General features: G+C 42.4%; 1 protein-coding gene across 5 annotated transcripts in view; it reads left to right on the top strand.

The window, feature by feature from the left end:
• Positions 1-19,091, top strand: part of PRKG1 (protein kinase cGMP-dependent 1) — a 1,248,331-nt gene that overhangs the window by 1,203,020 nt on the left and 26,220 nt on the right. For all 5 annotated transcript variants that reach the window (XM_042959915.1, XM_042959911.1, XM_042959912.1 and 2 more), the window contains 2 exons: positions 15,340-15,479; positions 16,400-16,489. In XM_042959915.1, coding sequence (XP_042815849.1) covers positions 15,340-15,479; positions 16,400-16,489 — 230 coding nt within the window. The remainder of the gene's footprint in view (positions 1-15,339; positions 15,480-16,399; positions 16,490-19,091) is intronic.

Genomic DNA, 19,091 nt, shown 5'->3' with positions numbered 1-19,091 from the left:
AACTACCTATTTGGTTTTTAACTTGAGGTTTTTTCTGTCCTTCTGGCTTCTCAATTATCACACCAACAGCGGCCACCGCAATGCGATTGAACCAATGTTGTCACGTATCCACCTTCGTTTTAAAAAGAAGAAAGATTTCTTCTTGAATTCTAGAACCTGTAATAGACATAAATGTGGAACAGACGCTGTGATCACCCACTGTTCACATCTGCTTCTGTCAAACCTTCAGAGGCTCTTCCTTCTCCGAATCTTTTGCTGTTCTTACTTCAGCGGTTAAAATGTCTCTGCAGAAACAATGGCGACGACAAAATCAGACATTATAACGTAGTAGCAAAAGCTAGAGCCCCGGAATCAGACCTTCTGGATTCAGATTTTAGCAGCTGTGTATGCTCTGTCATTTGCTCAGGAGTCACTAGCTTCCGAGCCTCAGTTTCCCCATCTCCAAAATGAGGATAATAATAGGCTTTGAGCCATCCAAGGTCACAAAGACTAAACGAGTTAACGCCCCCACATAGCGTCGCACATCCTAGGTCAGTAAGTGGTGCGATGTTACTGCTGTTAGATTATTATTAAAATATGTTAATGATAGCTATTTATCATTCCCAGCTATACCCACAGGAAAAGAAGGGAAGGGAATAATTTTACTCTTTTTTCCTCCCTTGCTCTGCCGAGTCCCGACAGTACAAACGTTTCTCAGCCATAAGAAAGAGCCTGAGGTCTTCAAATGACCCCAGTAATGGTGTCTATCAAATCCCCACCCCCCCACCAAGTGTGAATGCTCCTTACTTTGGTACCGGTCATGAGTGGAGGCGGGACACGATTTCCAGTCTTGCTCACGCTGAGCCTTCACATGCCCCAAGTTTCTTGCGCTTATCTGTCTTCTCGGTTGTAAAGGGCCAGCTCTTAACCTCTCGACGGGAAATAGTTTCAGGTGCAGTCCGCTGAATCCTATCCAGTGTCTCCGCAGCCTTCTTAAACCACGGAACCCTGACCGGGCCTAATGGGGCCTGGCTGTTGCCAAGTGGACCACACAGGTCACCTCTCCTCTGTTCTGTGACCCAGCGCAGGAGGGCGCAATGTGGCAGAAGTCACAGGCCACGCCCCACACAGGTCACAGGGCCATAAGGATCCGTGGCACTCTTGTGGCCTTTTTGCCAGCTGCGTGGCTCCGGGCCAGGCCTGGAGGGCTGTGTCCACCAAGGCAAAACGAACGGATGATTAAGCAAGAAATTAGGCGATAAATCCATTGCTCTGTCAGCAGAGCTCTGTTTCACCGTTACGAAAGGCGAACAGCTTAACTCCAAAGGGAAACCCCACGTAAGACGAAAACATTTCGAAAGCTTCCTGACTGCCAAGCCACACGGCAGTGAAATAGAATAGCTGTGGGATCGCCGGGTGGCATTGCCACTTGTGGCCACGGTGATTTAGTGCGGAGGATGCCTGGGGAAACCCTCCTGCCCTCTGTGACCCCGAGTGAGCGCAGACTCTCCACTCGTTGACAACTCCCAGCCTGCCTCGTTTTAATGCTTTTCCTTCGCCAGTACTCGAGCCGGTTTATTATGAAAGAGGCCCTCCTCATGGTAGATTTATTCTTCAAAAGGATATAAGTGGACACACGTGATTTATTGTGATACATAGCAGTGATTTCTAAGAAAGTCATTCGGCTAGCTGATGAAAATCCGATTCGGGAAACACGCACAGTCACAACATACTGCGTCTCCTAAGATGGCCGACCGCACTCTCACACGTCGTGAAGTCTGTCTGTGGATGCTATGCCAGTCACGTTGTGCATTACTTCCTCTTGTCACTGCAGAATATATTTGATACAAGAGACGTGACACAGGTCGGTCCACCCAATGACTGCGAAGAATCACTTGCTTACGCATCTTTTGAAATGACCAATTTTATATCCCATCTGTAGAAATGAGTATTTCTCATTAAAAGGATTTTGAATCAGGGTCCTGAAGTAAATTAAAATGTCCCTTTCTCCTCCAAAGCTGCGTTTGATTCTAGAAAGATGAATGGAAATCTAGAAGGCAGCAGGCATGTCTTCCCAAGGGTTAAGATATCGGTGATAAGAGAGTATATCCAGAAGTTAACATTTTGGTCACACTTGCCTTTATGTTTTCTGTGACATCTATTTGCTTTCATTTTTTTTTAAGTTAGTGAATTTATGGGCACATCACAGTCAGCAAAGATTTATCTATTATACAATCCCTAAATATTTTTAGGGGGATAGAGAAATAGCAGAAGTGATTTCTGCCCTTAAGGAATTTCTCCCTTCTCATAAAAAAGAAAGTAAGACTAACGCGTATGAAAAGTAACATATGACATCCTTTAGTATTGTATTAACTTCTAAATTCTGCAGAAAGGTTCTCGGTGTTTCAGAAAGCGGGAGACCATTTGGAGCTGATTGCGTAGAAGAGGCCACAAGAAAACAAAGACTGAAGCCAGGGCTTAGGGACTAGGTTGGGCTTTAAGGGAGCAGCTGGGGAAAAGGCCATTCGAGGCAAAGGTTACAACACAGAGGGCCACGTGTCTTCACAGGCCACAGAAGCCAGTGGCAGACTCGCTCAGGGGGTGTGTGAAGGAAGCGGTAAGAGGTGCCCGTAGCCCATCAGTCGGGGGGTCGCTGTGTTCTGTTCTGAAAGGAGGTTAGATGTGAAAGCACTGGGCATTTTTTGGGCATGAGGTCAAGTACTGAAAACATATAAAACACAGACTCAGCTCTCAGCTACCACCTGTGAATAAAAGAATACGCTATAACGTGACTCGACAGGCTATTTTTAGGTGGGGCCACTGCCAAAGTAAACATCATCATGTCTCTTCTGAATAAGGTAGTTTGCTTTGTGCCAAGATGTAGTGTGTGTCCCTGACAATTTCACATCAACACTTTCCAAGAGGAATCCCATTCATGAGAAGGAAAAACCCTCCCTTTGTCTATGTTAGTAATGTTGAAAATAGCCAGGCCTTTAAAATGAAATGGTTGATCTTGTTTTGTGGGGAAGAAATAGGAAATAGTCATTCTGCATGTTTCAGTGTAGTTCATCAGCTGTACACATTTAATTTACTGCCAATTCATTCTTGTCCCTCGTCTTAATATCCCCCGTTGTCATTTACATATACAACCTTCTAGCTTGAGTATTGAGCTCTGAGATCAGGAGCTTCTGGGGGTCGGATGGCTTGGTTCTTAGCCCCTGACGCCAGCCAGCCTTACAAGTTCATGGTAAGAGCAGAGAGACCATCAAGACCCAAAAGGAATCAAAATAAACTCAACCAAAGGGAGCCGCTGTGTGACCGTGGCTCCAATTCTCCCTCCATTTGGACAGAGCGGCTTAAATGTTTAATGGGACTGGTTTCCGTAAATTAAGTTAGCATGAGCAAAAAAATACTAAATACATGTCGAACTGGCTTAACTACATTTGAAATGTATTATATTTATGCAAAATCTTGTGAAAAGTTTCAAGTGTAAAAACGAGGAAGGAGTCACCCTATTTATTTAATATCAGAAAGGGTGAAGTTCAAGTATAACATCTATCAAGATATGAAGATCCAATTATAAACCTTTTGATAAAGATTCTTCCAGTATGTAACAGAAACATTATGACATTACTTATGCCCTGTGTCTCAAAAGTATGACGAGAACACAAACATTTTCATGAATTACGCTGATCACATCTCAGAGAGTTGAATTTTGCAATATGTGATTCTGTTTCATATCCACTCATTTTAAAGCTTCACAGAGTCAATAAAGGAAAGAAATTGAAGTGTCAACTTGTGAGTTTCAGCTCCATCTATGTGAAATTTGAGGTTATAAGTGTGCTTTAAGTATTAGAGTAAGTTGAATTATGTGACATATTTTAGTGATCAATTTAGAAACGTGTAGGCAAGTTTGAAAACTTGCAGCATTACTCAATACATATGCGTGAGATTAGGCACAGATATGAAATATTGGTTGGGGAGAGAAAATATTTGATAATTTGATGAGGGAAAGTAATTTTTTTTTCGCTCATCTCTCTACCCACCTCCCCTCTGGCAGCCAATTCGTTCTCTGTATTTAAGAGTCTGTGTTGCTATTGTTTGCTTGTTTTCATTCTTAGATTTAAGTTTAATCATATGCTGTTTGTCTTTCTCTGACTTATTTCATTTAGCATAATGCACCCTAGGTTCATTCATGGTGTAGTAAATAACAAGATCCCATTCTTTTCTATGGCTGAGTAACATTCCTGTGTGTGCGTGTGTGCGTGTGTGTGCACGCGCAAGCATCTATACACACACCACATGCTCTTTATCCATTCCTCTGTCGATGAACGCTTGGGCTGCTTCCCTATCTTGGCTCTTGTAAGTGATGCCACAATAAACATAGGGGTGCATGTATCTTTTTGAAGAAGTGTTTCTGTGCACTTTGGGTAAATACCCAGTAGTGGAACTCTTTATTGCATTATATATCTGTTTTTAATCTTTTGAGGGACCGCCATACTGTTTTCCACAGTGGCTGTACCAATTTGCATTCCCACCAACAGTGCGTGAGGGTTCCTTTTTCCCTACATCCTCACCAACACCTGTTGTTTCCCATTTGTGATACCAGCCATTCTGACAGGTGGGAGGTGATACCTCACTGTGGTTTTGATTTGTTTTTCCCAGCTGATGAGTGATGTTGGGCATCTTTTCATGTGTCTGTTGGGCACCGTGTGTCTTCTTTTGAAAAACGTTTGAATTCTCTATTTTTTAATCCGACTGTTTGGTTTTCGGTGTTGAGTTGCAGAAGTTCTTTATGTACTTTGGATGTTAACCCTTCACTGGAGATGTCATTTGCAAATATCTTCCCCCATTCAGTAGGTCGCCTTTTTGTTTTGTTGATGGTTTCCTTCGCTGTGCAGAAGCTTTTTATTTTGGTGTAGTGCCAATAGTTTATTTTTGCTTTCGTTTCTCTTGCCTGAGGAACCTACCTAGAAAAATCTTGCTAAGGGTATCGTCCATGAGATTACTGCCCATGTTTACTTTTAAGGGTTTTATGGTTTCTGTTCTCACATTTAGGCCTTTAATCCATTTATTTTTGTGTATGGTGTGAGAAAGTGGCCCACTTTCATTCTTTTGCATGTAGTTGCCCAGTTTTCCCAACACCATTTATTGAAAAAACTGTCTCTTGCCCATTGTATATTCTTGCCTTATTTGTGATAGATTAATCGGCCATATAAGCACAGGTTTGTTTCTAGACTCTGTTCCATTCCATTGATCTATGTGTCTGTTTTTGTGCACCTGATGAGGGAAAATAATTTAAAGTTTCTCATATCAATTTTAGTAATCACTACAAGATGAAATAAGGTTTATTTTATGCAGGTTCTATACACAAGAGAAAATGGTATATTTTTTATTTTTTTTAACATTTATTTATTTTTGAGAGACAGAGCATGAGCTGAGGAGGGGCAGAGAGAGAGGGAGATACAGAATCTGAAGCGGGCTCCAGGCTCCGAGCTGTCAGCACAGAGCCTGACGTGGGGCTCGAACTCACGAACTGTGAGATCATGACCTGAGCCGAAGTCGGATGCTTAACCGACTGAGCCACCCAAGCGCCCCTTGAGAAGATGGTATATTTGAATTGCACATTTCAATAAACAGTATTGATTCAATATAGGTAGATTTTTTTTAGTCCAAATGAATCAGTGTCAATTCCTTAATAAGAGAAATCACAAGTATTCTTTGATTTCCAAGTGATTTCTATAAAATAGTCCAACCATTTGTTCATGTTGTAATTAAAAATAGGAGGTATGGTTTTCTTTTCCTGATCTTCCTCTAAACTGAAAGTTAAATGTCTGTTTTGAAAACTATCTCCTCTGTGAAAATAGTCTTAATTTGGCTTTTGACCAATTTGAATTTAATAATATAAATATATCCTGATATTTCTTCTCGTTAGCTGTAGAACTGAATGTTGAGTCTGAAGGCAGAGTACAAACCAAATAGGACTATCGACATGTTTGATGAAGGGTTGAGGTGAACACGAGAAGGAGAATAAAGATGGGGAGAAGAGAGACCCTCTCTTGATCGTCACTTGTGCAAATGGCAGAGGAAAATGTATACATAATATAAGCTCCTTTTTGCCCTGCTCCTTTGGTATGGTAAAGAAAATGGTGTAATTGTCTCACTTAGAAATAAGTTTTACGTGTAAAATCACTTACCATAAAATTGTGTAATGATGTCATGTCTCTGTCCCTCCCGTCTGAAAAGGTCTTCGACTCTGGCATCTGTGTGAACTCATAATCCATCCCTCGCATTCTCTGTGTCCCCTGGCTATGTGTCACACAGGCTGTGACAAGTCCCTTATGCCCTCCTCCCTTGTGCATCCTTTGGAACAAACTTAAGATTCATTCTTAAGTTTGGACGCCAAGGAGAAGGACATGTATGATGTTATTGTGCAGAGAGAGAGGTGAGGGATAACTTTTTGAGCATCTAGAACGAAAAGTTTTAACCACAGGAATTTTTCTATCTGGATTACTTACAAAGCTATTTCCTCCCGGTTTAAAAAGAACTGAAAATAAGAGATCATTTTACGCTGGACCACGTAACATGGGTTGTGTGATTAAAAGTGTGCTGTTTTATTTGGAGAAAATATTAGCCATTCCTATTTTGTCACTATCCAGCTATTAAAGTTAGGATGGCCCTGCCCAGATTTCTTTAGGCCTTAGAGCCTGTCTTGATGCTCTTCTTGGGAAAGCCACCGCCATTTTTATCCAGTGCATAGTCTTTGAAAATTAGTAACATGGGGTTGAGAGAACAGAGAAAGAGAAACCACCTCTCAGCCAAAGATGTATGTCCCATAAACTCCAGGTCATGCTTCCAGAGTGAACCAGCATGTTTTCTGAAGCTTACCTTTGTCTTACTTGGGAACTTTCCCCTTTTCCTTTGTCCCAGGCTACTGGCCCATGTTTGTTGGGCTGCTTCCATAAGGTTAATTATAATTAACATCCTTTAAAAATGCATATCCAGGGGCACTTGGGTGGCTTGGTTGAGTGCTCTACTCTTGATCTTGGCTCAGGTCATGATCCCAGGGTCGTGGAATCGAGCCCCACGTGAGGCTCTGTGCTGAGCATGGAGCCTGCTTGGGATTCTCTCCCTCTACCCCTCTCCCCTGCTCTCTATAAAATACAATAAAAAGTAAAATAAAATAAATGCATATTCATTATGTCCAATTGCAGATGCATAGAGTTTCCCAGGTGGAAAGAGCCCTCGTATTTAATAGAGTTAAGGCCTTTCCTGAGGCCCAGAAGTTACATAATTAATCATAAACATGAACCATACAGGGCTCAACCCTGGGGATCCTGCATGAGCTTACCTAAGCTCACTTCATCACCTCTGTTCCATGGCATTAGTGTAACTAACTGAGGGCATTAAGGGAATCACCTTTTTCCTGTTGCACTTGGAAATGTAATTTGTACCCGTTATAGAGGAATTTTGCATAATAAGCCATGTAATACTGTCAGTTTCAGCCTTAATTTAAGAACTCATTTTAAAGGTTTTTTTATTACTTATTTTGAGAGACAGAGAGCATAAGCGGAGGAGGCACAAGAGAGAGAGGGAGAGAGACGAGAGAGAGAATCTCTGCACTGTCAGCCCAGAGCCAGACGCGGGGCTTGAATCTACAGACCATGAGATCATGACCTGGGCCGATATTAAGAGTCAGGCCCTTAACTGACTGAGCTACCCAGATGCCCCTATTTAAGAAATCATTTTAATTACAATGTAGTTCAGAAAGCCATTTTCTCCTCCAAATAATAAAGATCTAGCTATATCACAAAATGAACTATGGATTAAATAGACCACTGGATGAACAGATTCCGCGGACCAACTCTCCCTGAGGTACTAAGCGAGTTTTAAAGTTGTTCTAATCATAACTCAGCTCCCCAGTCAGAGCAGGGAATTGGGTCCAGCCAGAAAGAAGCCTTTTTTTAAGACCAGCGCCTGCCGCAGATAGGAAGGAAGCATATGTTCTGATTGCTGGCAAGCGTGTCTTCGCAGCTCTTTAACATGCTGGGGTCCCTGCCTCCCTTCTTCAGGTCAGTGCCATTGGGACACCACCTGGAGCTCGGCAGTTAAGAAATCATCAAAACCTGGGTCAGAAATTCCCATATTTAGGTCCCCTCTGCCCGTGTATGGATGCATTCGAATGGCAACACGGTGCTCCACACGGAGGCAACGTTTTACTATCAATAAAGCTTTTGTCCCTTCTAATACTGGGTCTAGCACAGCATTGTTTGTAAAAATAAATAAGAGGAAGATCGTGAGTATTAGCATTTTCTTGTTCTTTTTCCCTTTCTAGGAATTTTGGGAGTAAAAGCTGTGTGGTGCGAGGGCCGGGAATCTTTGGAAAGTAGCATCTCACCCCTTTATGTGTTTCCCTGGTGAGACGGAGATCGGTGATTGGGGTTAGGAACGGGCCTCCGCTGGGTCATATTTGGAGGAAATTTCTTTAGCCTGAAGGGACCTTAATGTTGGAAGCCCATAGGAATAAAGGCAGCTTAGTTCACACTGAATGTGTGCTCTGTTCCAGACTGGGGAGGCTATGTGGGCTCTTTTGGTTCGTCCTCACATGTAAACTCATGTGCCAGATACGGAGAGAGGGACAGAGTGTCAGAAATGTGCCCAAGACCACAAGCCAAAAAGTGGGGGAGATGGAAGCAAAAGCAGTCACATTTCAGGGCTCACGTCTTGCCAGTGTACTAGCCTGTGCACCGGGGGTGTGAGCCAGTCTGCAAAGGACGACTGAGCTGGGGCGCACACCCAACCCCGCCAGGCTGGGAAGGATTCCCTGACAAGAGGGGGGCTGGGAAGCAAAGCATGGGTCCACGTTGCCTCCGTCCACACCATAGATTTCCTATCTCTAGCTGCCCCTGCTACAAAAAGTCCTCACCGTCACCTCAAATTGACAGGAGTGGCCTTGGCGTAATTCATTTGGCCAACAGGAAAAATTAAGAGCTAACTACGTTGCACCTTCAAATTTGCCATGGAATAGTTTTGTGAAAACACTTTTATGATAAAGTCGGATAACTTAGGCCCAGTAAATACAGATTCCTATCATGGACTCTGAGTGTTTATACTGAAGACAAGAATATGGCAAGTCCCTTGAGCAGGTTAGTGTGGTTCAGCCCAAACCTGAATGGATTGTTCTGCTTTGTACCACTTCTCAAGGTCTTTGCTTTCATGCAATTCTAGGAGAGTGGTTCCCATGGAACAAAAATCCTTTGAGAGAGCCAGACAGTAATACACAGCTAGTACAATTTAAAGGAGACTTTAAAATGTATTTTCCATGATGAAAGTCATTGTGTTTTCCCATCATAAAAGGGATATAGGATTCAAAAATGTAAAAATTTCCCTAAGGGAAAACTATTATTAACCTATGGGGGAACACGTTTCCAATTGTCTCTTCCTAGATGTATTTTAGATGTATACATATTCATATAAATACTATTTATAGGGTCATAAAATGTACAGTAGCTTGTATCCTGTATCAGATAGATAAAGTTACACGTGTATATGTAAGTCAACTTGGGTTATTTTTCCATAATAAGTATAATTCTAAGTATTTTAATTCAAGCTAGTTAACATACAGTGTAATATTAGTTTCAGGTGTGCGATATAGTGAGTCAACCTTCCATACATCACCTGTTGAACCCATCCCCCACCCGCCTCCCCCCTGGTGACCATCACTTTGTTCTCTATAGTTAAGAGTGTTTCTTGTTTTGTCCCTCTCTCATTTTCTTCCCTTTGCTAAATCACCATTTTAAGTCATAGTTTTTACAGCTGCATTGCATGGATGTACCATTTTTTCCCCAAGCTTCTCTGCATGGACATTTAGATTGTTTGGCTGTTTTTTTTTTTTAATATGAAATTTATTGTCAAATTGGTTTCCATACAACACCAGTGCTCAACCCAACAGGTGCCCTCCTCAATACCCATCACCCCCCCACCCCTCCCTCCCACCCCCCATCAGCCCTCAGTTTGTTCTCAGTTTTTAAGAGTCTCTTATGTTTTGGCTCCCTCCCTCTCTAACCTCTTTTTTTTCCTTCCCCTCCCCCATGGTCTTCTGTTAAGTTTCTCAGGATCCACATAAGAGTGAAACCATATGGTATCTGTCTTTCTCTGTATGACTTATTTCACTTAGCATCACACTCTCCAGTTCCATCCATGTTGCTACAAAGGGCCATATTTCATTCTTTCTCATTGCCAAGTAGCATTCCACTGTATATATAAACCACAATTTCTTTATCCATTTGTCAGTTGATGGACATTTAGGCTCTTTCCATAATTTGGCTATTGTTGAAAGTGCTGCTATAAACATTGGGGTGCCAGTGCCTCGATGCATAGCACTCCTGTACCTTTGGGTAAATTCCCAGCAGTGCTATTGCTGGGTCATAGGGTAGGTCTATTTTCAATTTTTTGAGGAACCTGCACACTGTTTTCCAGAGCGGCTGCACCAGTTTGCATTCCCACCAACAGTGCAAGAGGGTTCCCATTTCTCCACATCCTTGCCAGCATCTATAGTCTCCTGATTTGTTCATTTTAGCCACTCTGACTGGCGTGAGGTGATAACTCAGTGTGATTTCTATTTGAATTTCCCTGATGAGGAGCGACGTTGAGCATCTTTTCATGTGCGTGTTGGCCATCAGGATGTCTTCTTTAGAGAAGTGTCTATTCATGTCTTCTGCCCATTTCTTCACTGGATTATTTGTTTTTTTGGGTGTGGAGTTTGGTGAGCTCTTTATAGATTTTGATACTAGCCATGTCATTTGCAAATATCTTTTCCCATTCCGTTAGTTGTCTTTTAGTTTTGTTGATTGTTTCCTTTGCAGTGCAGAAGCTTTTTATCTTCATGAGGTCCCAGTAGTTCATTTTTGCTTTTAATTCCCTTGCCTTTGGGGATGTGTCAAGTAAGAAATTGCTGCAGCTGAGGTCAGAGAGGTTTTTTCCTGCTTTCTCCTCTAGGGTTTTGATGGTTTCCTGTCTCACATTCAGGTCCTTTATCCATTTTGAGTTTATTTTTGTGAATGGTGTAAGAAAGTGGTCTAGTTTCATCCTTCTGCATGTTGCTGTCCAGTTCTCCCAGCACCATTTGTTAAAGAGACTGTGTTTGGCTGTTACAAACAATGTTGAGTCGGACATATTGATTTATCAGGGGAAATTTTTTCAGGGAATTAACTCAGCACAAGAGACTGTGTTTGTTGAGTTACCTCCACCAATACTCCTCAAGCTCTCTGACTTCCTGGTTAAGAGCTGAGATCCCGGGAATCGTGTGTCATTCTAGTTTGAAATGGAAGTGGAAATTCTAAGGGCTCTACTCTAAGGAGCTGGCAAGGTCTTTACAGAGTGCAAAGGAAGGTGGTTCCGGACCGTAAAACTGCTCCACTCAAGCAGAGACCAAACAGAAAGCCTCAGTAGGTTAACCATTTGGCTCAGTAAACTTCTTATAATTAATACTTATTAAACTGGCAACTAATAAGGCCAACATGTACCCCTCATTGGCCACCTGCTACCCAACAACTGTTACCACCATCTCCCTCCCCACCTACCCCCCCCCCCACCCACACTTCGACCCTTGGCTTCTCCTTGTGGAATTGTATCAGTCAGGTACCCCAGATCCCTGAGAATATATTGAGATCCCCTAGAAAATGGACAGTGAGGCTCAGGCTGGTGTCCTAAACCACATGTCTAGTGTGAGCGAAACTTACAGGAAACTGAGTTTGAGTTAGCCATTTCCATTAAACTCTCATTCGTAAAGCATCAGTCACTGTGCCGTCAATTTGTTTTATATTCAGCAGAAGGGAAGCAGCATATTCTGGAAATAGCCTGGGCCAAAAAGAGCATGGAGCCAGTTCTGCCACTTGATATCTCTATCCTGGTCTTGGTCAAGATATGAACCTCTCTGGTATTCCTCAGTTTGATGCTCTGAAGAATGGGGATGACAATGGTACCTCAAAGGGTTGCCTAGAAGATTGAGAAAAGTCACTTATTGCACTGTTCCTGGCACCTAATATGAGCACTTTAATAATATTAGCTATTATTATCGATGATGAAGTCTTCCTAAAAACAAAACAAAACAAAAATCTCTTCCTCTTTCAATGAAGAGTTGATGTCAGGACTAAATAAAGTAACATACATGGACTTGTATGTGCTCCATAAAGGTTAGTTCCCATTTCTCTTGGACATCCCCGAGAGCTTCATTTATTTCCCTGCATAGATTCATCCTAATAGTTCAAAACTATCAAATAGAAAAGTGGGTAAATATTTCTGCCTAGTATACTGGCTACAGTGAAATAAATCAAACATCTGGGTGTGGGTGTAACAAAATCGGTAAACATACTAGGAATCATGGAATTTGTTCATTGGAAGGGAACCAAAGAGTAGTATAGGCTTGGAAATGGAGCCCTAAGTAACGGCCATGGTCTCAAGATGCTAACGGACCCCACAAGCTTGTCGGCAGCCAACTGGACATTATCCTAGAGATGGTGTTATTAATCTAGCAGGCTCTACGGTTGGGAATGTCCTGTCTCGGTCATTCAAGGAAAAGGTTGGGGTAAGAAAACATCTTGTAAAAATACAACTGAAAACTTGACGCTGAATCACATAGCTGTTTGGCCGTGGATAGTGCCTGTGTAGTGTTGGCACATCAAAATCTTTCCTTCCCTTCCATGCATAATTAAGGGCACTTGGGGACAGAAGGAAAAGACAAAATGCTATGTGCTTGTCATTCTAGTGCCCGTTGTTAAGCTAAGAGGTGCACGTCGTGGCTTTGCCAGTGATCAATCGTCATGGCTTGTTGCATTCTTTGATTCATGCAGTCAACAAATATTTAATAAGCATTTACTCTGTGTCAGGGGCAGGGAATTTAAAAACATATCCCCCATCTCAGGTTGCTTACAGTCTGATGAGAGGACACAGGTACTCATCAAGTAATGAAGAAACTATTGAGTGCATTGGCTTGTGCTAAGAGCTATAGACAAGAATAACACAGGGAAGGGGGTGGTTACTCTTGGACATAGGCTGGTGTGAGGACACACGGATTAGGAAACATTTGGGCAAAGAGCTTCGGGAACTCAGAGGGTCCTCCCGGGAATATCTGTGGGAGAATATTAGGGCAGAACAGCACGTGCAGATAGCCTGGGGCACGCACTTGCTTAATGTGCTCAGGGCCAGTGTGACCCCAGCACAGTGAGTAAGGGGAGAGTGGGGTCCAGACGGTGTAGGACCTTGTAGGCCTTTGTGACGGCTTTGCCTTCATGAGCGAAATGGGAAGCCACTGGAGTGTTTTGAGCAGAGGAGTGACGTGGTCTGGCTTTGTTTTGCAGACAACACCTGAGGTACCCTATCCGGCAGAGGCTGCTGGGTGGGGCCAGGGCACAGCAGAGAGGCCATCCGTGACTTCTCACTCGGTGGCCCTTTCTTGCTTAAGGCGACACTAACTCCATACGGTAGCCCAATGGCATCTTCAGCAAGAACTGGGGCTCAGAGCTGTTAAGCAGTCAGCCCAATGAGGTCAGGATTCGGGTCCAGACCGGGGACCCTAAAGGCAGAGTCCTCTCCTCCCACCCTGTGCGCAAGTAAAAACGTATGTCACTGTCACTACAAAGAATAACGAGTAATGTTTACATCAGGGGCGTAAACGACACAAGAGTCTTCAGTCACTAACCTAAGGCCCCAAAGAGAAAATACGGTTTCATTTCTCCTCTGATTTTTAGTCCTCTGACACAGCTTATTTTTCATGCTGTCTAGATTTCTTTTCGAGGTGGGAGTTCACATTTTGTGTATTATTATGAACTACAGCTGAATCCGTTTGAATTACACTCATCTGCCGTCTTCCAGAGTTTCACAGATGGGATAGACGGCCTTTGTCTGTTTAAGGCGTTTGCGAATATCCACTTTCCTCTCTAACCTGTCCTGCGGATTCACAAATGCTGGCAGCGGACTGGGGCCCATTTATGGGAAGCGTCCTTGGGCTCTCTTCTCAGGCCCTTGCCATGGCCATGCCCTCTCAGACTGGATCCAGTCTGTACACGTGTGCATGAACAGGACACTTAAGAATTTTGCTTCCATGCGGATGAAGCGGGAGACAATTCACCACCAGAGGGGACAGCGATACTTCAGCTGAAAAGCAGGAACAGCTTGTCCGTTTTTTCCCCCAAGCCTTTCATTAGTTCCGGAGAATGCGGGCTTGAGGAGTCTGTCGCTCAACAGCCCTAGATGACTCTTCTCTATTGCTGTTAAGTGATGAGCTCCATTCTCTCTCACTTTCCTTCCAAGTCACCTTGTTGAAGTTTTTTTGTTTGTTTTTTTTGGGTTTTTTTTTTATGTAAAACAGTGACCACAGACCCGCAGCCAGTCTGAGGAGTAGCATTTGGAACAACGCAAGCCACCGGGAGCCGCGTGGGGCTGTGACAGAGGCATGGAAGGAGTGGGGCCATCCGAGCTCAGCCTAGGTCTCCTCAGTTAGTGTAACCAAGCAGTCAGGTTCGAGGTCGGACAGGATTAAAGCTATCCTGCATACGGGCAGAGAAGAAAAAAAAAGTTTTCAAAATCTCTTATTGTATTTTTTCTTTACCTTTTTTTTTTTTTTTTTAACTGGAGGAAAGGGCAAAACTAGGAGGTAAAACGAGAAGAAATCACAGTATATTCATCCCCAGTCTCAGCAGAGAGAGGGGTCTGTCGCTGAATTTTATTTATTTGTTATTATTTTATTTACTTTTGGGAGAGCGCAAGCAGGGGAGGGGAAGAGAGAGGAGGACAGAGGATCTGAAGCCGGCTCTGTGCGGACAGCGGCGAGCCCGATGTGGGGCTCGAACTCATGGGCCCTGAGATCATGACCTCAGCTGAGGTCAGATGATCAACCGACTGAGCCACCCAGGGGCCCCCATGCCCCTGAATATTATACCTGTAGAAAGGTTTGTTGGCTAGGGCCAGGGGGCAACGGTGGAATGTTCCGACATCTACCACACTCACCTGAAGGGAAATTGGAGAATTTAGTTTTTATACTTCTTGGGTTGGAGGAGAAATACTGTAAAAGTACACTCAGCCACATGACATGATATGAAATAAAATCACACGATGACCATCCAGGACACTTTCCCACTCCCAATCCAGTGGGCACAAAACTCGTTGAGAATCTCCCTAAAATTCACCTGGTCCCGTGGAAGGGGACTGGACGGTAGTTTGCGGCCTTGGGAGGCGCTGTGTGGCTCGGGCAGGGTTTGGGCTGTCACTCAAGTGCTCCGTGTGATTTGGGGATAAGAAGGCACCCTGTTACATTCATGCCCTGGGCTTTTTCTCACTGAACTCTCCCTGCCTGTCGTTAAGGTCCAGCTGAAAAGCGAGGAGTCCAAGACGTTTGCCATGAAGATTCTCAAGAAACGCCACATCGTGGACACCAGACAACAGGAGCACATTCGCTCGGAGAAGCAGATCATGCAGGGGGCTCATTCCGACTTCATAGTGAGGTAGGGACCCTGTCCCCGCGCTCCCCATAGAGACTCAACCACAAAACCCACTGTGGCCCGTGCTTACGTTACACACTTCGTTCTCGCAGCACACGTCGTTTTCAATCTGATTTTAAGAAAGTTTTTTTTGCTAGACTTAAAAAAAAAAAAAAACCCTGAAGTTTGATTCTATCCTTTTTTTTTTTTTTTTTTAAAAGAGAATCCGATTCTGTGAAAACATAGTTCCCCCAAAGGAGATATCTGAGTTTCTCACACTCCATGTGTGTGCTCTCTGTGACTCCAGAAGCCGGCATCGGCCGTTGGAGTTCGAAAGGCAAAATATCAAGAATCAAACTCTGCTACCTATAATTATTTGAATAGTAGTTTGTAATTTCTTGAAGCTCTTAAAAAATGAAGTGACTGTCCCATCTCTGAATTTTCGGAGCATTAATAACAAGGATAATGGGGGAGTTTTCATATGCGGAAAAACCTGTTCTCGTTAATTTGTCAGTGGCCCTTATTAAAAACAGGGTGAGTGCAAGTGAACAGCATAGGAATTTACTACATATCTATATTTGTAAAGTATATCTACTTTATATCCATGTATACGGTATGTTTATGACCACTAACAGGGCTCAAGTTTCCATGCTTAAAGCGCCCACCAAATTGGGATTAGAGGAACCCCAAGCGGCCATCTTGGTCCATAATCATGTGGATTAATCCATTTATTGCAAAGGACAGACCAGCCCCCTACACTGTGTACATCTCGGGACGCTGTTGCCTCCTTTGCCCTATTTGTACACAGATCTCTCTCATTCTTTTAATAATATTTCAAGCTTGGTAAGTCAAGTATGAGGCTGTAATCTGAGCACTGAAAGCGCTACATTCTTTTCAAAGACAGCCATGTTTATAACCTTTGTTTTCTTGTTTGCGATTCACAGACTGTACAGGACATTCAAGGACAGCAAATATTTGTATATGTTGATGGAAGTGTGCCTAGGTGGAGAGCTCTGGACCATTCTCAGGGATAGGTAGGAATTTTAAGAAATTTCTATCATATCTCTAAAAATATTGAAGTCATATTTATGTGTTACATATGCTTCTATTTCAGAAAATAAGTGTGGGATATGACCCACTATACATATACGCTTTAGTAAATATGAAACCACATTTTAGATTTGTAACTAATGATACAGGCTTAGTCCAGTATGGAAATGGTACCTAGCAAGGTACATGAAACAGGCCTTTTTTTAAACTTGAATATTGGAATCAGTTTACTATATACTGAGAATTCAATTCATTGCTGTGACTTGAAGGGAATTAAAGTTACGTTCTACTTGCAATCTGGATTAATTACCAGTTTAATTGCTGTGCTCATTGTCCAGATGGGCAGTCTGCCTTTCCTGACATTGAGAAGTTGTTCTCGAGGAACTTTCTTCTCTGACTTTACACTGCTCCTTGGTTCTAAAATTAATAAGTTTCCAGCCATCTGTTTCAGGCTTTAGATAATGTTAGGAAAAAAGCAACCCACTTATAGGCAGTATTTCATTTAAACAATGTGATTTAGATTTACCTATTTTTTGCCCTTTTAGGGCAAGTAAAGTTGGCCAAGTTAGTGCTTGTTTCTTTTAATTATGCAGAATTAATTTTCCATCTCTTATTTATATTACTAGCAAACTAAAAATTTATTCATGTCCTAGAAGATCATTACCAATCCTAAATGATTACTTAAAAAAAAAGACCAAAACTTTCTTTCCTGTGAATGAGCTTTTAATCATTCCCTATGAATGATCAAACATTCAAAAGTCATTCTTGTTCCTTTGAACGTTCACTTGTGACATCTTTTTTCACATTTCTTCCCGTCTCACTCATGTTCTCCTTCACTGGGTAACATAAGCCATGCTATTTTTGACCATATCTTTGTAGATATTCCGGAATAGAACCAATGGGTCTTTAATAAGCTATCTGATTTTAAAGTCTCATTCCTAATTGTGTTCATATGGTAACTTCCTGTATTTGGAAACATTGCCCTTTCAACTCTTATCCTCATTGCCTTCCTTGTGTATGTCTAGTGGATTTCTTTTTACCTTGTCAGTGTCTTATTACATTGATGATATCTTTCTTAAGATAAACAAGCATATAAGGGATCATATCGTATTGGCATAAGGGGATGTGATAAACATCTGCACTAAGCTATTATATCCTAGTGATTACATTATTTTAGTAATGTTTGAGTACAGAACATATGCCGGGCATTGTGATAGAAGCTGGGGATACGATGAGAAAACAGATGTAGTCCCCCTTCTCATAATTTGTAGGCTGTTGCACAAAGTTAACATTCTGATTTATGAGTTAATGTCTAATTCATCCTAATGTGGTTCTACCTGACCTTTCAACCCGCTAATTTATTGGAAATATCTTCCCTGATTTGCTGTAATTAGAATAGAAGATGTACAGGTGGAAGTAAACATGAAAGCAATAATGAGCCATGTAGGGAAAGGAACTATTTTAAGCTTCTATTAACTTGAACCAGGCAAGAAAAACACAAGTCAGTCTCAAGTCCACTAATGGGGCATGAGACACGCATAGGAATCAAATTTCAATATATGTTTTGAAAGAAAATATTTCATGTTTTCTCCCTCTTTCACTTGATTTGCATTTTGTTGGCTCCTACATGCCAGCCCGGGCTTCTGAGTAAGATGTATTTTGATGTATCAGGCCAACTCAAGTTGCTAGTAAGCAGTTTACCTTTGGAGGAGTGAATAGAGGGAAAGTATCAGTGGTTGGTCCTTTCTCTACTTCCATCAGCATGCTTTTTTAATTTTTTCAAGTTTGCTTATTTATTTTGAGAGAGGGAGAGAATCCCAAGCAGGCTGCAGACTGTCAGTGTACAGCCCGACGTGGGGCTCTGTCCCACAGACCCATGAGATCATGATCTAAGCCAAAATCAGGAGTTGGATGCTCAGCCGATTGAGTCAGCCAGGCACCCCCAGGATGCTTTTGTTTTTTTAATTTTTTTAGCGTTTACTTTTAAGAGAGAGGGAGACAGGATCTGAAGCAGGCTCCAGGTTCTGAGCTGTTAGCACAGAGCCTGATTGATGTCAGGGGCTCGAACCCATGAACTGTGAGATCATGACCTGAGCCAAAGTCAGGTGCTTAGCTGACTGAGCCACCAGGTGCCCCCAGGATGCTTTTTCATTGGTTCAGTTTCCTTCCCTTTCATCATCCTTGGGATGCACAGTTGGTGAATTCCCCACAATGTACTTAATACTACATGAAGCTATATAAAGAGGCATGACCTGGAGAAGTAAGAGCTACCTGCTTCTTCCTAAAGATGCAGAAGGGCTGAAGCCTCAACATTAAAAGCAGTATAACTATTATATACAAAATCACTGCAGAATCATTGTTGTTTGTCTACCAGTGATTCAGCTCCAATTAGTATTGCCACTGACTACCTTTCTCACTATTTGTTTAAATTGAGGCTGAAAGTCCTAAAGGTTAATTGTTAGAAAGAACGACAACAAAAAATGACAAGAGAAAAAGGAAAATAATTAGGCTATTAGTCACAGCGTACATGAAAATATCCGTAGTCAAAACAAATCCTATTGTTCAATTCATTCAGTTTTCATTTTC

This window comes from Panthera tigris, chromosome D2 (assembly GCF_018350195.1).
Source record: "Panthera tigris isolate Pti1 chromosome D2, P.tigris_Pti1_mat1.1, whole genome shotgun sequence".
Lineage (NCBI taxonomy): Eukaryota > Metazoa > Chordata > Mammalia > Carnivora > Felidae > Panthera > Panthera tigris.
This window is presented reverse-complemented; position numbering and strand designations above follow the sequence as displayed.